At 38.2% G+C, this 16,554-nt stretch overlaps 1 protein-coding gene across 1 annotated transcript in view; it reads left to right on the top strand.

Moving 5' to 3' along the window:
• CD109 (CD109 molecule) overlaps positions 1-16,554 on the top strand; it is a 71,696-nt gene that overhangs the window by 33,516 nt on the left and 21,626 nt on the right. The window contains exons 13-25 of the mRNA XM_071444680.1: positions 70-132; positions 1,548-1,724; positions 2,562-2,714; positions 3,443-3,517; positions 3,982-4,042; positions 4,550-4,685; positions 5,448-5,565; positions 8,316-8,429; positions 8,633-8,851; positions 9,548-9,692; positions 10,366-10,542; positions 14,534-14,615; positions 15,888-16,116. Coding sequence (XP_071300781.1) covers positions 70-132; positions 1,548-1,724; positions 2,562-2,714; positions 3,443-3,517; positions 3,982-4,042; positions 4,550-4,685; positions 5,448-5,565; positions 8,316-8,429; positions 8,633-8,851; positions 9,548-9,692; positions 10,366-10,542; positions 14,534-14,615; positions 15,888-16,116 — 1,749 coding nt within the window. The remainder of the gene's footprint in view (positions 1-69; positions 133-1,547; positions 1,725-2,561; positions 2,715-3,442; positions 3,518-3,981; positions 4,043-4,549; positions 4,686-5,447; positions 5,566-8,315; positions 8,430-8,632; positions 8,852-9,547; positions 9,693-10,365; positions 10,543-14,533; positions 14,616-15,887; positions 16,117-16,554) is intronic.

The following is a 16,554-nucleotide window of genomic DNA, read 5'->3' as shown; positions in this document are numbered from 1 at the left end:
GCCACAATTAAAGCCTAGTTACTTACGTTTTTTCCATACTCATCCATATGAATTGTGTGCTTTTCCTAGGCTGGGAAGCCTTTTGAGCTGAGCGTTGCAAGCAACAAGCCAGTGAGAGAGTATCACTATCTGGTAAGTTACAGGCTTTACATATGGGGACAATCCAAGGTGACCTTTACCAACTTGAGAAATACTCCAGTGAGTGGAATGTGATTAAACATTTGAGATTCGGCGTTTTTTAATTGTGCTTTGTGGAAGAGAAGGCCCAAAAACTTCCTTTCCACTAGGAGGGTCATTTTGAAAGGGAACTGTATTATTCTACCTTGTGGAGGAATGCCCCTGGCACTGTAAGGAAGTGCTTCTCTCACCTGGGTGTTGGGTTATCTCTGACAGCAGATGTGGGACAAGGCACAACTGTGAGAGCAATAGTTTCTGACTGTGCAGAGCATCTGCAATGGGAGAAGGGACAAGGACATCCCAGGAGCAGCCCAAGCTGTGGCTTTGTCAGCAGGTCCTGCAGATTGCAGGTGGAAGCAGGGGCCTGGTGGATCCTGTATGCAGGTTCAGGAGTGTCAGGCTGAGCCTGTGGGTGCAGGGGTGGAAGAGCTGCCTGCTGAGGCAACAGGTGGTTGAGTGGACAGAGGGGCATTTTAACAAGTGAGATTCATAGGAAGCACTTTAAAATAAATGTCTTGAGTAGTGGCTTAACTGCTCAGCTGCTCTACTGTATCTTGAAGGATCAGGAAGATTTATTATATATGCTATTGTAAGTTTCCCATCCTGTCTTTAACACATGGCTGTCTTTTTCACAGTCTGCATCTTAGTGACCATGGTAGCTAGGATTCTTTTTCTTTCACAGATTTTAACAGTAAACTGAATTAGGAAAACCATGTAAAATTTGGGCGTTCATATGTATTTTCTAAACTAGAAACACTCTCTAGAAGGTTTGGAATAAATCAGGTCCATGCAACCAAAGGCAGGGAATTGCCCTTCATCTCTCTGTCTTCATTAGTGGGTATATGATCCAGTATGAACAAATTTAGAGTGAAAAAATTGAAATCCAGGTATTAGGGGTAGCTTCAGACTAGCTCTAATCTGATCTGTTCAAATGAATGTCTGCTTTTAACTGGAGCACATGACTAGACCCCAGTTCACACTCTCCATGAGGCAAACCAGGTGTTCTAAGTAGTTCAGGAGGTTTGCTTTTAAAACTTTGTGCCCGATCCAAACTCAAATGCTGTTACAGATAACCCACATGAGTCAACCCTATCACTCTTGTATATTTATGCTCTCATACCATATGTGTGCAACTGGTGTAGTTCTTTACTTGTCCATAGTGATACAGGAATTAAAACATGGGAAAAAAATCTATTATTTAAATATTACAACAGATACCATGCCCATTTTCACAGAACTGATCTACCAGTTAGTGGAAAAAATAATGAATCACAGCTATGTGTCTCTTCTTTAGCAGCTACTTGTAGAACCAATTGCTGATGACATTGAGAATACCAATAGTTTGAGTGTTTGATTTTTTTCTCTTTCAGGTATTATCTAAAGAACAAATTATGGCTTTTGGCACAAAATCTACAAAAACATTCACTTTAACAGCAGAAAATTCCTGGGCTCCTTTGATAGCTATACTTGTATTCTATGTAGATGAGCTTGGAGTGGTTGTAAATGATGCTCTCACTGTCCCCATCCAGCCTGCTTTGGATGACAAGGTAATTGTATTGAGATTGAATCTGAGACCATGTTTTTTTCTTTTAGATCATAGGATTGTAAATGCAAAAAAATTTTCATTGAGGATCTAACCTGAAGTTTGCGCAAGTCTTTAGAAAGACTTTTGATGATACCAGTATAATTAGGGTCCAGTTTTTGCATATTTGAGAGTCCTTTCTACTGTGCTGTGTTTTCCACATAAACAGATGCACACCATCTCCTTGTGTTTTTAGTGGTTTGGTCAATTACTGAGCCAAAGGTTACTCTGGCCAATACGATGACAAGGTATCCTATGTGCTTTAAGGGTAGAATTGTAAAAGTTTATAAAGACCTTATTCTAGTCAGGCAGTTGTCACATTGTGACCAGTGTTTGTGTTTCATGTGATTATCATATTTTTAACTCAAAAAAGTTTGAGGAAGTGTGGGGAATTTCAATTTCATCACTGAATTAATTTTTCCAGCTTGCTTACCAGGATGAGATTTGGTCCTTTGTGCAGATAAGAGCCTCCCTATAACTTTTTACAGGTGAGACCATCCAAAGGCTGGATTGGTTCAAATTCTTTTTCTGCTCTGGAGACTTTAACACTTATAACCAGAAATTGGTAGGGAGCCTGTTTGTCCTGCCGCATGAAAAATGTCTCAATTTGCCTCATAAGTTATCCAAGTTACCAAAAGTCCTAGGAAAAAGACTCTCAGAGGTCCCACATGTCCCAAAGGTTCTAGGAAAAACAAATCCAGAGTCTTAATTATAGCCAAATAATGTAAAAAAACTACTTCCTGGGAGTTGTTAACAGCTGTAAATAGAATTTAAATCAGTGCTGTGTTTCACTTTTTTCTAGATTAAAATCTCTTGGAGCAAAGATAAGGCCAAGCCATCTGAGAAGGTCTCCCTTAAAATCAGTACAACAGAGCCAGGATCAGTAATTGGAATCTCAGTTGTTGATAAAAGTGCAAAGCTTCTGGGAGAAAGTAGTGACATAACAGAAGAATCTGTAAGTATATGGGTAAAGGAGGTTGTCATTATTGTGTGTATGAAAGATGTATATTTGTGGAAATGTTACAGATTATATGTTGAACTAGTAATGTTCTTTGAGCATGGTTTTTAGCCTGTAATTATGCAATTTTTTTTTACTTTTGCCAGTCACATGAGTGGCGGAGACTGTAAAGCTTAAGAGGTAATAGGCATTTCCAATTCCAATCAATACTTCATTGTTCTTCATTTGATAAATTGTTAAGATTTGGCAGTTTCTTCTTTCAGAATAGACAATGTCAGAAAAAAAAAACCCTAATGATTTGTTTTTTGTGCTATTTAAAATTAATAATATAAAATAAAGATTTTTTTTCTTGGGAGGGCAGAATAAATTATTCATATGTTTAAATTACCTGTGCTTGCAGAAGATCAATTGCATTTACAGTTTGAAAGAGCTTACAATATATATCATTCCTAAGGTGCTCAAAGGACATAGCCTAAGTGCCATAAAATATCAGTGGGCTGTAGGCTTTATTCCAGGCTTATATACAGTCTTGGTCACTCTTCCATTAATCATAAACCCCCTTCAACTAACCCCCTTCATCCTGTCACAGATTATTTTCTCTCTGGCATGAGAGCTAAGCATCCTACAACTTGTGGTACAGCTGTATGAATTAGCAACAGTGAAAGTTCTTAAAATGTGAGCTGGCATTCAGTCTGTGGATGATTTTGGTTTTTTTTTTTCCTTAGGTCCTCCATGAGCTCTCTTTATACAGCACAGTGCAGTATTTCCCCCTGGTCAGAGGTTCTTTTGGTGTATTTCAGGTACTGTTTTTTTTTCATAATGCTAGGCTGTTGTTTTTTTTTTTACTGCTTAGTGATTTGAATGTCACTTGCTAGAAAAAAGTGAACTTTTAACTTTTGCAGCTATAGACAATGTAATGTTTTAATGGCTTATATGAGTTTCAAATTGTGAATCTTGTCAATATGTAACACTCTGAATGCCAAGGAATATATTTATTCCTCCTTATTTATTTTTTATTTATACCTCCATAAAGACAGGTTGCTTTATGCTTGATATATTCTTCACTTTGAAAGGTTTTCAGTCATTATGACAATATTCAGATTCATATCATCTCAGTTTTTTTGGTTTCTGTATATTATTTGCTTTAGTTTTATGCTTGCTTCATGACTTTATTTACCTAAAAAGAAAGAAGAGAAAAAGAAAATAAGCACTGTTGATGTCCTGAATGTCCTGTACTGAGGTATACTGTATAAATTTTATCCAGAAATGCAGCCTTTGGGTATCAACTGATGCAGTTCTTGAGGAGGATAAGGAGCATTTTCTTTGTAAGTAATACAACAAATGAAGCAAAATCTAATTTTACTGAGTGGGGAAGGAGGTCCATGGGATAGGGCCCCCATTACGTCTTCTTACTGTGCTGCATACAGGTTGCATCCAGCCTCGAAAATCATTAGCATTTCAAAAGTTCAAGTCATACAAAATTCATACAATCAGCATTTCAGAAATTTTCCTTTTTTACTGCAGTGACATTACTCCTAAAAGCCTGAAGATGAGTGGAGTTTTCATTTGCAGCTCCAGTTGATATATATTGCAGTGGTTTGTCATGTGTAGCCGAATTACACCAGTTTCATTCAACTCCACAGAGGCCATATAGAAATTTGTGTGAAATTTTTTTTAATTTTTAAGAATAAAAAATTCCCAGAGTCCCAAATATGTAACAAAGCTATAGATTAGACTCCAAACAATATATTAATTTAACTTTTCTTAACTGTATTTATTTGAGCTTTCTAAATGTAGATATTTGGAGTAGGACAGTATTTTTTATTTTGCAGATGGTGGAATGATACCTATAGAGGATGGTTTCGGGGATGATATGCCCGTATCTAAAAATGGCCCTCCTGATTTCAGCAGTCTCTATGTGAGAACACATTTTCCAGAGACTTGGCTTTGGATTGACACTAAAACGAGGTAAAAGTTAGAAGCAAAAGGAAAGCAATTTGCATTTGCCTTTTTTTTTTTTTTGGTAGGTTTCAGCAGCATTCTATGCCAGTGCTGAAGAACACTGCTTAGAAATGTAGATTTATATTCTGCTACCACCTAGAGGCCACAAGTGAGATTGGAGATTGAAGAAATGAGGAGTTGTACAACTGCACAAGAGAGGATTATGACTGAAGGCCTAGGCGTTTCAATAGAAGTTAGATAAAAATCCTGAAGACAAAAGGAATAAACTCTTACTTTTACAAATAGGGAGATAATGGATAGGGAGACCTAGCCTTTTTCTCTACAGTATATAAAAAGATGGTGATTAGCCCAGAAAGGGAAATCTCTTGCTATCTGCACCTAATTCAGTGAATAGATCAAACTGTCAAGTGATGGTGAAATCTGACCTGCATTGTGAAGAACAAATCTTGTATTCTTTTACAGCTGAGAAGTTCAGGAAACAACCATCACCTGGGATTGTTTAAAACGACCTGTAAAAGTGGATTACATGTAATGTGATCCAGTGTAATTACCTTCAATTCATGTAATTTAAAATAATTTAAATTTTTAAAATAATTTTGATCCCATCACAGTATTTCTAAATGGTTAGAAAAGGAAAAATGGATAATGAGCAGCTTTTCTTTCCAGGAATTTGGACTTAATTTTTCATGCATTTGAAACATATGTGTCCACTTCATGATGTCTGTAAATGGATGGTTTTGAAAGTCTGCTCTCCCCTTCTGCCATCAGATCTGGCCCAGAAACCACAGTGGATGCCATTGTACCTGACACCATCACGTCCTGGGTAGCCAGTGCTTTTGTGGTCTCTGAAAGCGGCGGGCTCGGAGTGACGACTGCTCCGCTGGAGGTACCATCTCACTAGAGAGCTCTCCTTTAGGGCTGGTCACACTGCAGCTTCCTGCTGGACTCTCTGATTTAGTTCTAACAGCAGCATCTCCTTGTACTAATGAAGAGATTGAGAGCCTGTGTGTGTTCAAGCTGTAGAGAAAACATCACTGAAAACTTATGTCAGACTGTATCTGCCTTCCCTTCCTGCTCTTCTAAGACTCCGCACAGATATTTGGATGCCTGTTTCTGTTGGAGAGGTTTTTTTGTTAAAGTACTTCCAGGATGTGCCCATTTCAGAATCTTTGTATGTAGGACAGTGGAATGACTCTTTGGGAACACTGTTGTTCCATGTTTTCTTGGCTCTGCCCAGAGAGCAGTCTATGAGTTGGTAATTCATGCAGTGAGGGGTGCACAGACTGCCTGGGATGTGAGAGGCATTTGTCTGCTGCTCTGCTAACACTTACGGCTAATGCTTACCCCAGGAGGGAGAGCAGGAGGGGTGATTTAAGGCTAAATTTATCTGTCAAAAACAGCCCTAGAGTAAACACAGGTACAACCTGCTCTGGGTAAACTTGCAGGGGACTTGGACTAGATGTCATCCAGAGGTTCCTCCCTATCACAACCATTCCGTGATAGGTGCCAAGTTTTGGGTGACTTAGCTTGAGGGGCAGAGTGGACACTGAGAGCTGGCATGGGATACCTAGCTCTCAGTGTCCACAAAGGAATTTGTTGCTCCCAAATTCCTGTGTCCTGAGGCTCTTTTCTTGCTTCCAAGTGTTTGAGGAGTTTAGCAATTTAAGCTAAATTCAACAGCCCTCAGGTTAGATCTCTAACCTGAGGTTCCCAGTGAACAACTGCAGTTGTCCTAGGATCACTCTGTATTCAAGGAAACCACTACTTAGAGAGTTTTTTAGCCTGTTTAAAATAGGAATTAATTCTTGAAGTCTCTTCTAGCTTGTATTTTACATACACAGACTAATCTGTCCATTCATCATGTAAAGATCCTAGAGAAATTATGTTCCTATCAGAGACAACTCCACTTCCATACCTGAGTTTAGAAAGGTTGAGACTGTGGTAGTGGGCTGTAGATTTCCATCCTGGTTCCTGGACTAGTGTAAGCATAGCCTGAAGGCAGCCAACTTACCCATTCAAGTTCTCATGCCCTCAAATTCTTGGGGAGGGGCAATTTTTGAGATCCAAGCAGAGATCTAGGTCCAGATTCCACAGTTGGCTGCTACACCAGACACAGAGCTTGTGCTTTGAACATCCTGATCTGAATTTCACTACAGAATTTGGAGCCCAATCTGGATTTTGTGGCTAAGGCTCCTTTGAGACTGGAATCTTGATTCTTGTTTCTTTCACTTGGCTTGGCAGAGATGGGGCAGAAAGAGGAATAGTTTTCTGATTAAAACTGTAAGGAAATACACACTTGGCCTCTCATCCTCAAATGTGAGAAGGCTCCAAGTAGAACAGATGTTGAGATAATAATTTAGCTATAATCACCCCCGTGCACTGTTCAGTACATCACTATTGTTGGGACATTTAGGTTGTTCTTAGAGCTCCATATGGCTGAAACATGTTAATCAGTACCATACAGAGAAGCAAGTAAAAGCAAGCCATGAAAAATGTAATGGGGGAAATAAATGGCATCTGCGTGCTTTATGTCATGTACTGCTTTGCATCATGGTTTTATTTTGACTTCTCCTACACAGAGTGTCAGTAATATTACTCAGTTGTATTTTTGTAATATACTGGCATATTCCTGAGTGTAAAACTTCAGTTTTAAAGAAAAGTAAAACAAAAAAGACAAAGAAAATAGGTACGTAGGGAAAACCTTTACTATGAACTAACCAAAACGTCTCCATCAGAAGTTCTCTAATGTTTAATATCTAAAGAAGTTCATGACGCTGAGAGCTTTAGCAAACAACTTTTTGTTTTCCTTTTGAGAAAGCATTGGAATATTTGCTAGCTAGAAAAAAAAAGCTGCAGAAATTTTGTTTCTGAAACTCAAAACACTTGGAAGATATTTTTAAATGCAAACTGAATTAAAGCACTTTTTAGTTGACATTTTGATAATAAAGGATAGCATGGCTCAGCCATTCTTTTTGTAAAGATGTTTAGTGAAATTTTGATCCCACTCAGCTTGATGAGACCTTACCATTGACTTCTTAGAGGCAAGACTTCTTCCAAAATTCTCTGTTCACAGAAAAAAGAAACTGCTTGCTGGTATACTTCTGCAGTTTATATTTTAATTACTATAGTATGTATTTTTAGAAGTATAACTACAGAACTTTTGCTAAGATTAATCTTACTAAATAAAAACCCAACATTGTAAATATTGTGTTGTTTAGTTACAAAAATTGGGTGAGGCAGTTATTAGTTACTAGTGTATTGACATGAAGATAGGTCAACTGACATTGATCCATTACTTGTGTACTCAAGGCAATTCAGTTACCTTAATGAGAGCTCAGGACAGATCACAGCTTCCAAACTTGCCAAATGATACTCTCTTAGTCCTAATTCAGTTGCCTCTGTTGGGACTGCCCTGTCAAAGCTGTTGGCAGCGCTCATCTGAGTGGTGTCTCTAAAGATGTTAATGACCAGAAGCATCTTCTCCTTCTGTTTCAGCCCTGCAGTAATATGTTTTGTCAGCTGTAGAGTACAACTAAACTCTGTCATTGAATTTAAAAGTGATTGGAAGACACACTGTATAGTAATTTTCTTTCTAGTCTCTGGTTGTAAGGGTTCATGACTGATTTTGTTTTGCAGCTAGAAGTTTTTCAGCCTTTTTTCATTTTCCTGAACCTTCCATATTCTGTCATCAGAGGAGAGCAGTTCATTTTGGAAGTGAACATCTTTAACTATTTGAAAGAAGAAGCTGAGGTAACAACAATCTCTTTATCTTTGAATGTTACTAGATATTGCAGGGTTTTCCTCACTGGTGGAGACCATGTCTTTCTTTGTGAGAACTGGTGTATTTTCTTCAGTGGGCAGACCTATTTCTCTATACCCAAAAAGGGTGGCAGCTTATGAAAGCACCTTTTCAAAATTAACCCTTTGTGTTGTAAATTTTACTGTATTTTCAGGTTACTGTGATCCTGGATATGAATGATGCTTTTGAAATTATTCTAACATCCAATGAAATAAATGCTACAACAAATCAACAATCTGTATCTGTACCGAGTGAAGATGGGAAAACTGTTCAATTCCCAATCAAGCCAAAACAACTGGGAGAGATTCCCATCAAAGTGACAGCAATATCATCTGCTGCTTCTGATGCTGTTATCCAGAAAGTTATAGTCAAGGTAAACAGTCTGCTGCTTCCCTTGTTCCTGAAGTAAATTGTTCCCCAAAACAGGCTACATAGTAGAGCAAAAAGGCAAACCAGTGTACTTGTCTGCCTCACTCTGTTTGGTTGGGTTAGGGTCAGGCGGCTTTAAGTAGAAAACATTCTTATAAAATAATTTTTTAGAAGTGCTTTAAAATTCTTTAGAACCCCTTCCAGGAATGAGCTCATAGATCTGTTCTACTACAGATAGTTTGTCCAATGCTTCTTGAAAGCAAGGTGAAAGCTGTTTGTGTATCACTGAACCCCTGGTGCTGCAGCTGATTTAACTACCTCTGCAGAGTGGACCTGGTGACTGTTTTGGATAAGTGCAATCGATTTTGCCATACATCTGGCTTTCATTCAGATTATTTATTAATTATTATTAATCTATTTTAGATTAAAATTTCTGTATTTTGCTACAGGTGGAATTTTAGCCTCCAGACTGTCTGATAAACCAGACACTGATAAGACTTGCCTAGCTTTGGATATCTAAGTCTGATTCATGTTAGGCTCCATTTCAGTGGTGGACATTTGTGTATCTCATCCTGCAATAAAAGCTTAAGATGATAGAACCGAAGAATGGCTGAGGTTGGAAGGGAGTAGCATGACCTTCCTCTTCAGGGCAGGATCACCTACAGAAGGATACTCAGAATCCCTGTCTTTATCTTTATAGGCTGAAGGATTGGAACAGACATATTCTCAGACAGTCCTTTTGGATTTGACTGGGAATAAACGACAAGCAGTGTCAAAAACTTTGGAATTCACTTTTCCTTCTGATGTTGTAAGTGACAGTGAGAGAGTGCAGGTCACTGCTGTTGGTAAGAATTAACTTTGTTTCTACCTTTAGGGAAGGCATTAATTTTTATTTAACTGCAATATAAGTAGGTTGAATCATTAAGTCACAGTAATTTACCATCATGCATTAGGCTAAACATAGTTAGACCTTATGGATTGATTGTTTTATTCCTTTAATTTGTTTAATTTATGACAATATGACATTTGTGAGTTATTTTCAGAATTAGAGAGTTGGATTTTGGTCAGGAAGGTCCTGCAAAGTTTTCTAGTATCCTGTTATAATTACTGTGTCTGCAGAATGGTAACTATAACCTGACTAACTGTTTACTGTGACACCTAGGCTTTGATAACTATAGGTGAGAGAAGAAATAAATGAAGTTTACATTTTGCTGGATTAAATAGATTTTGGTTATGTAGGGTTTTGTTTGTTTGGTTTGGGGTTTTTTCTTTTTCATTTTTAAATGGCAACTCTTTGAAATTACTCTGTAATTGAAAAGGTCTGTAAGGAGCTGCAGCAGTGTGCATAAAGTGGATTAGTGGATGAAGTATCTTTTCTGCCTGCTTAGAGGTGTTTAGTAGAAACATTCCTAATATATCATATTTTCTCCCAATTTAGATTATACCACCCTTTATATATGAGGTATGCTTTTATTTGCAATAAGCTTTAATTTATTTTGGTTGAATTTTATCTTTCAGGTGATCTACTGGGGCCTTCTATCAATGGTTTGTCATCATTGATTAAGATGCCTTATGGCTGTGGTGAACAGAATATGATCAATTTTGCTCCCAATGTTTATATTTTGCAATACTTGACTAAAACCAGACAGCTGAGAGACGATATTAAATCAAAAGCAGTAACATTTATGAGAAAAGGTTTGTATGCATAAAATAAAGATGTTAGATTTTTAAGAGCTCTTCCTAGTAAAAAGATTTCTGTGACTCTGCCTCTGGTGTTTGAAATACTGCTCAGTTTTTGTCATGAGAACTGGAAGAGAAACCCATTTTTTCTTTTTCTTCCTCTTTATTCTGGGTTGATAGAATTAGACAGCAAGTTATTTTGTTTACAAGGGCAAGTTTTCTCAGAAAAAATTGTTGGTTTTGTATGATTGCTTTTTTTCATCTGAGAAATGCATTTTTAGAAGGTAATTCACACGGACTTCCTAGATGGTTATTACTTCTGTTTGATAAACCACATGTGATCAAACATTTCTGATCTCTGCCTGAGGCACAGCAGTTTCAAATGAGTCAGTCAGTAGAGTGAACGGTATTCATGCCACATCTTCAGTGACACATCCTGACCTGACGTGTCCTTGTAGAGCTCAAGGAGTGGCATTTGATCTCACAGCTGGCTTTTTTGCCCACACAAATTTTAGGCTTGGTCAGAAGTGAACTCTGTGCTAGAAATCAAAAGCTGGAAAATTTTAGTTGGAAATTGCTATATATTTGAATTGGGAGATACTCCAGAACATCACAAAGTTTGGAGACCACAGTTGCACTCTGGCTTTTGGATCAGACAGTGTCTGACTGTGGTGTCCCACACTTGCCATGAGTCAGTCTCATGAGCCTGCTTCTCAGAGAGCAGTGACACCAGCCCCATGTGAGCCACACCCCTACTAAGGCATCGTGATGACATTTTCAATTCTTGTTTACTCTCTCTAAGTCTTTTTTGTTTGATTTTTTAAAGTTGTTGACATTTCCCTTGGAAAAGGCACAGCTCAAAATAAATTTTCCTTTCATCAGGATTCCAGTTTTCTGTCAAAGCAGTTAAATGATGTTTTTTTTAAACCCTTCCTACTACATGGTTTAGTTGAAAAGTACAGTGAGGAGGAAGAGATGTGTTATGTAAACAGCTGCTCTGAAGTTTGTAAGCAATCTGTCACTCTTTTAAGACTGAGCTTTGGTACCATAGTTTTCTCAAGTTTTGCAATAGTGGATTTATTTCAGTTATTTCAAAGCAAATGAAAATTACAGGTTTAATGTCACTTACATACAGATTGTTTTGTGTTCTTAACTTTTTTCTGAGGCTCTGAAATGAGGTATGCGTTTTTAACACTGTAGGTGCCAGAATATTAAGTGTGCTGAAATATTTGTAACCTTAACGTAGAAAAGAGCCACAATCTATAAATATTCTGGGTTTTTTTGCTTTATTTTAATAATTGTTTTCTGTTGTTGCACTGATTATTTTTTCAAGTGTTATCTTTAAGTTGAAATTAACTTTAGCTTAAGATGCAATTTTTATAGGCTCAGTTTTTGAAAGGATTGTTATGAAGTTTAATTGAAAACAGACTATTTCACATGTCATAATTCACCAAGTATTTAAAAAAGTAACCTCAGAATCTGAAGTAAATATAATTAATTTATGGCTAAATACTTGTGAGAAGAAGGGATCATATAGCTAGCAGAAACTGCTATATGATCTTTATTTTAGCAGTTTCATTTACTTAGAACAAAGACAAAGCCAAAGAAAAGTTGCCTTTTAGGCACATTTCTTAATTGTGCTAATGATAAATCCCATCTTCAAATCACTTTTTCTGAAATGAAAAAAAAAACCTGGTTACTCTAAAAGCTTTGTTGTTAGACCCAAAGAGGTAAGGATTTTGAGCAGAATTTCCAAGCCGTGTAGAAGGTGAGATCCTTTGGATCTTTCACATCTTTCTGAAGTCCTTTCTGTCCTGATACATTCCTCTTGGAGCCTTGTGAGCTCTTTTCAGCGAGCCTCTTACCTCTCTTGGGTTCCAGCCAGCCCTCTGAGAACAGCAGTGGCCATCTTCATAACAGGATCCCTCTTTTCCTTCCACGTGTTGACATTGGAGTATTGCTTTGCCCATGTGACTGAGTGTCCGCTGGGCCGAGCGCGGCGGCTCGCGGGAGCCCCTGGCTCTCCTGTTCCAGCGTTCCCGTGGTAGATATGCTCCTGCTGGGAGACTCTTGCGTGACTGCAGCAGGGCTGGCACGGAGACAAGAGCAAGCAGAGTGTAGGAAATAGCTGAGTGATCTCTCTCCCTCTGGTTCTGCTCATCTTTCTGATCCCTCCCCAGCTCACGCTCTGAGATGAATTTGTGCCTGTGTGCCCAGCAGTCTCTGTTAAGCAGGCTGAAAGCTGTAGTCTAGTGCTTCTACACTACCAGCAGGATGGTGATTATTGCTTATTGCTGTATATTGCCAGTTCTGCAGAGAAGCAGAAAACCTTATTTTCAGACCTTGCAGTCATATACTTTTGAAGAGGAAGCAGTCTGTATATATACGTGTATTTGTGCTCCTCTTACAACTTTGACAGTGAATTTGCTTTTCTTGGTGAGAAATGCCACTCATTCTTCCTTCTTTTTCCTTCCATTTAAGAGTGCTTTACTTAGTATCATTAATTGAGATGATGGGTATGTCAGTATCTGAAGGATTCACCAGTTTTAGTGACATAATTAACCACTGTCATGTTAAATACATAATAAACCCCCTGTATTAAAGAAAACATTTTGATTGCAAATTCTTCTAAAGAAGACCTAAAAGCTAGATTTCTTGCTAATGGGAAGGTACCCAGATATACTGTTAGAGATTTACAGCTTTATTTCTCACTCTCTTCTATTACAGACAGACCATGGCTAGGAATTCATCTTATACTGGCACTTAGATTGAGGGACCAGGCTATTTGTTCCTCAGTAATTAGGAGTATGGTTCACTCACTGTGTATCTACAGTCAGGATGGTATGGAAGTGGATGATTAATCCTTTATCAGTGAAAACAAGGAACATTTTTCAGGGATGTTGTTACAGTTGTAGCTGGATGGACCTCACAGGACATATTTGTGTGAATTCATTAATTTGTGAAGGACTTACTGATGGTTGCCTGAGATTTTCTTTCTGCCTGTCTGATTCTATATTGTGTCTGTATCTATCAGGTCTTCAATTAATGAGTATACTTTCTTAATTATAATAGCTAAAATAGTCAAACCAAGGGAAAAGACAAAGTGGAGGAAAAGAAAAGATGTTTTATGAAATGAAAAGATGCTGTTACTATTCTGGCTTCACAAATGGCAGGCAAAATGCAAGGGAAGAAAGGCTTTAGATACCAGAAACTACAGTGAGTAGCACATCATAGGAAGCTCTTCATTTCTACCATGAATGAACACTGGTTCTGTACAGAAATCATCTATGAGTGAGAATGCTGCTGCTGGTTGTGAGCAGCCAGTGAGCCTTTTATTATGGATGCCCTGCAGTCAGGAGATAGCTGCACTTGTTCAGGATATTGAACAAAGCTTAGAGTAACGTTTTAAATGGTTGTTCTCAGGATTTCATGATCTTCAGGTCTTTTGAAATTTTTCACTCATTTCAGAACAACCAATTTTCAACTTGCTTTTTCTGATAGCAAGGCTATTGATTTGTCAAAAGCCACCTGAAGAGGAGGCCTGGTTTTCCAGCAGCATTTGTAGCCTTGGCCTTCCAGTTGGAAAACACTTAATTTTTGCTTGTGCTGTAGAGATGGAGCACTTCTGTAGGTACACAAGATCCCCAGAATGATGAAGCAATGAGCTGTAGCTGCATCTCTGCTCTGCTCTCACTACTGTGTTCCTGGAACCCCTGGGTGTGCACATCTCTGCACTGGTTGGGTAGCTGATGAGCAGCCACAGGAGTTTCTGGTTCTCCTTTTGTGGATGGATCCTTCCTATTGCTGCCCACTTCCTCACCATTTTCTACATGGTTTTGTGTGTCCTTGCATATTTGTGAGGTTTTTTATGAAACACAAGCTTAAGTATTGCCCTTCTCAGCCTTAGAAAGTGCCTTGGTTCATACCAGCAGTTTCAGTTCCAGTTTGTGCAGGAATCCACATGAGAGGAAAGTGTTCAATACCTGTCTCTACTTTTCCACTTCAGGCTACCAAAGAGAGCTGCTTTTCCAGAGGGATGATGGCTCTTTTAGTGCCTTTGGAAATGAAGATCCCTCTGGGAGCACATGGTGAGTAGTTCTGCCAGAATCATTGTGGAATTTTAGTTTTTTAGATATTTTCCCTGCATCTGAAAAGTTTTTGTGAAGCTGGTAAAAGTTTCCAGCTGTATTAACCTTCTGCCTGGTTTTCATTAGGTGTTTAGGCCAACTCTAAGTCTTTCTTGATGGATAACATATTGCCAAAGGCATTATTAGGGCAAGGCTTTTTAATTTTGGGGGGAAAAAAAGGAATGATGAATTATTTTAACCAGGGAAATAGTTTAGTCTGAAAGTTTTTTTCTGTTGCTTTCCTCAAAGGAATGAAGAATAACAATTAAAATAGTTATTCTTGCACTTGACTGAAACCATTTAGGGCTGTGTGATCATTGCTGCTTCAATCAGATTATCAGTTATCTCCATACTGGAAGCTGAAGACTGACTGAGACATTTTGTAGGGGGTGAACAGAGTTACTGGTGGCAAAAATTTGTTCTACTTGCATCTGTCACGCTTCCTTTTTATTGAGACTGTAAACACAGCTGAAAAAGTCTTTTCAGTGCTGAGTTTCACTCCAGGAAGCGTACAGAGCATAGTTGTGGGTAACAGAGAGAGGTTCCAGCACTTTGTTCTGCTAACCCTTGCTCTCTTTAGATGTACTGACATATTTCAGTACATGCTTCTGTGCCTGTGCCACTGAATGAGACTTTCTTCTGGACTCAGTGGGCATCTTTCATTGACATCAGCAGGATTTGCCTTTGACTCAACATTGATGGATTGGAAGATGAAGATTGCTTATTTGTACTGGCAACTCTAGTACTTAAATAGTGCAGTGACAAGTTACATGAATGCACAATTGGGGAGCAGGGAGTCGAGGGAAAATGTGGGATTAATAATAAAACAAAGGTTGTTTCAAGGATATAATTACAGGGATAGTGCTGATAATTAACATCAAACCTGTTGCTGCATTACTTTGTAAATTATAACTTCTGTGTAGTGGCAGAAAGCAGGAGAGCAATGTTTGAATAAAGATAACGCTTGTGCTGGCAGACTCAGAGTCTATACTCTGTATTTATTTTTGAAACATAGCTGCAGAAGGGGTGATCTTCAGGAAAAAGGACATATCTTAATTTTTTGGTGGATTAAATTTAGCCTACTTGCTTATCTGGGTGAGGCATGCATTTTGCTCTGCTTGGTAGGGGTGTGTAGAACACCTTATGCTTTATAGTTATTTTTATATAATCTGAAACAGAGGAAGCTGTAATGCATGGCTGATTTTGACTTATTTGATGAACCTTTTCCCCAAGGTTATCAGCTTTTGTATTGAGATGTTTCCTTCAAGCCCGTCCATTCATAGATATTGATGAAGAGGTGCTCATGGATACAGCTAAATGGATTGTCCGTCATCAGAAAATAAATGGAGAGTTCCAGGAGCCTGGGAAAGTGTTACACAGTGATCTTCAAGGAGGCACCAACAATCCAATTACTCTCACAGCTTACATCATGTCATCTCTCCTAGGGTTCCCAGATAAACAGGTATTGGAATTCATAAATATGATTCATAGTCAGGAGACCTGGCAAACACTTGGTAGTTAATAGAAATAGAGGAATATTTGAACATTAGACAAAATCAAACCTCATTGTGTTAAATATTCCTTACCTATTCAAAGCAATGCAAAGTTGTGTTAAGCCCTTCAGTTTTATATTTGCAAAATCTAAAGGCAGTTTCTGTTGGCAAGAGTACTGTCATGACTTGAGTCCAAGAACTTGGAAAGAAATTTCTTCCGGGGAACTTAAAAATATTAAGCCATTCCAGTTGATTTAATTGAAATTATTCATTTTCATAAAGGCAGTGCCAGATCAAAAGGCTTGCCTTTGAGATTCGTGTGTGACTCTGAAAGGGATTTTCATTGTTTCTTGGCTGTAGTTTGGGGCCAATAATTTCTCTGGTTCAGTACAAATTTGTCTTTTACA

Source organism: Agelaius tricolor, unplaced genomic scaffold (genome assembly GCF_023055355.1).
Source record: "Agelaius tricolor isolate 1412-34295 unplaced genomic scaffold, bAgeTri1.0.p SCAF_1, whole genome shotgun sequence".
NCBI classification, from domain to species: domain Eukaryota; kingdom Metazoa; phylum Chordata; class Aves; order Passeriformes; family Icteridae; genus Agelaius; species Agelaius tricolor.
This window is presented reverse-complemented; position numbering and strand designations above follow the sequence as displayed.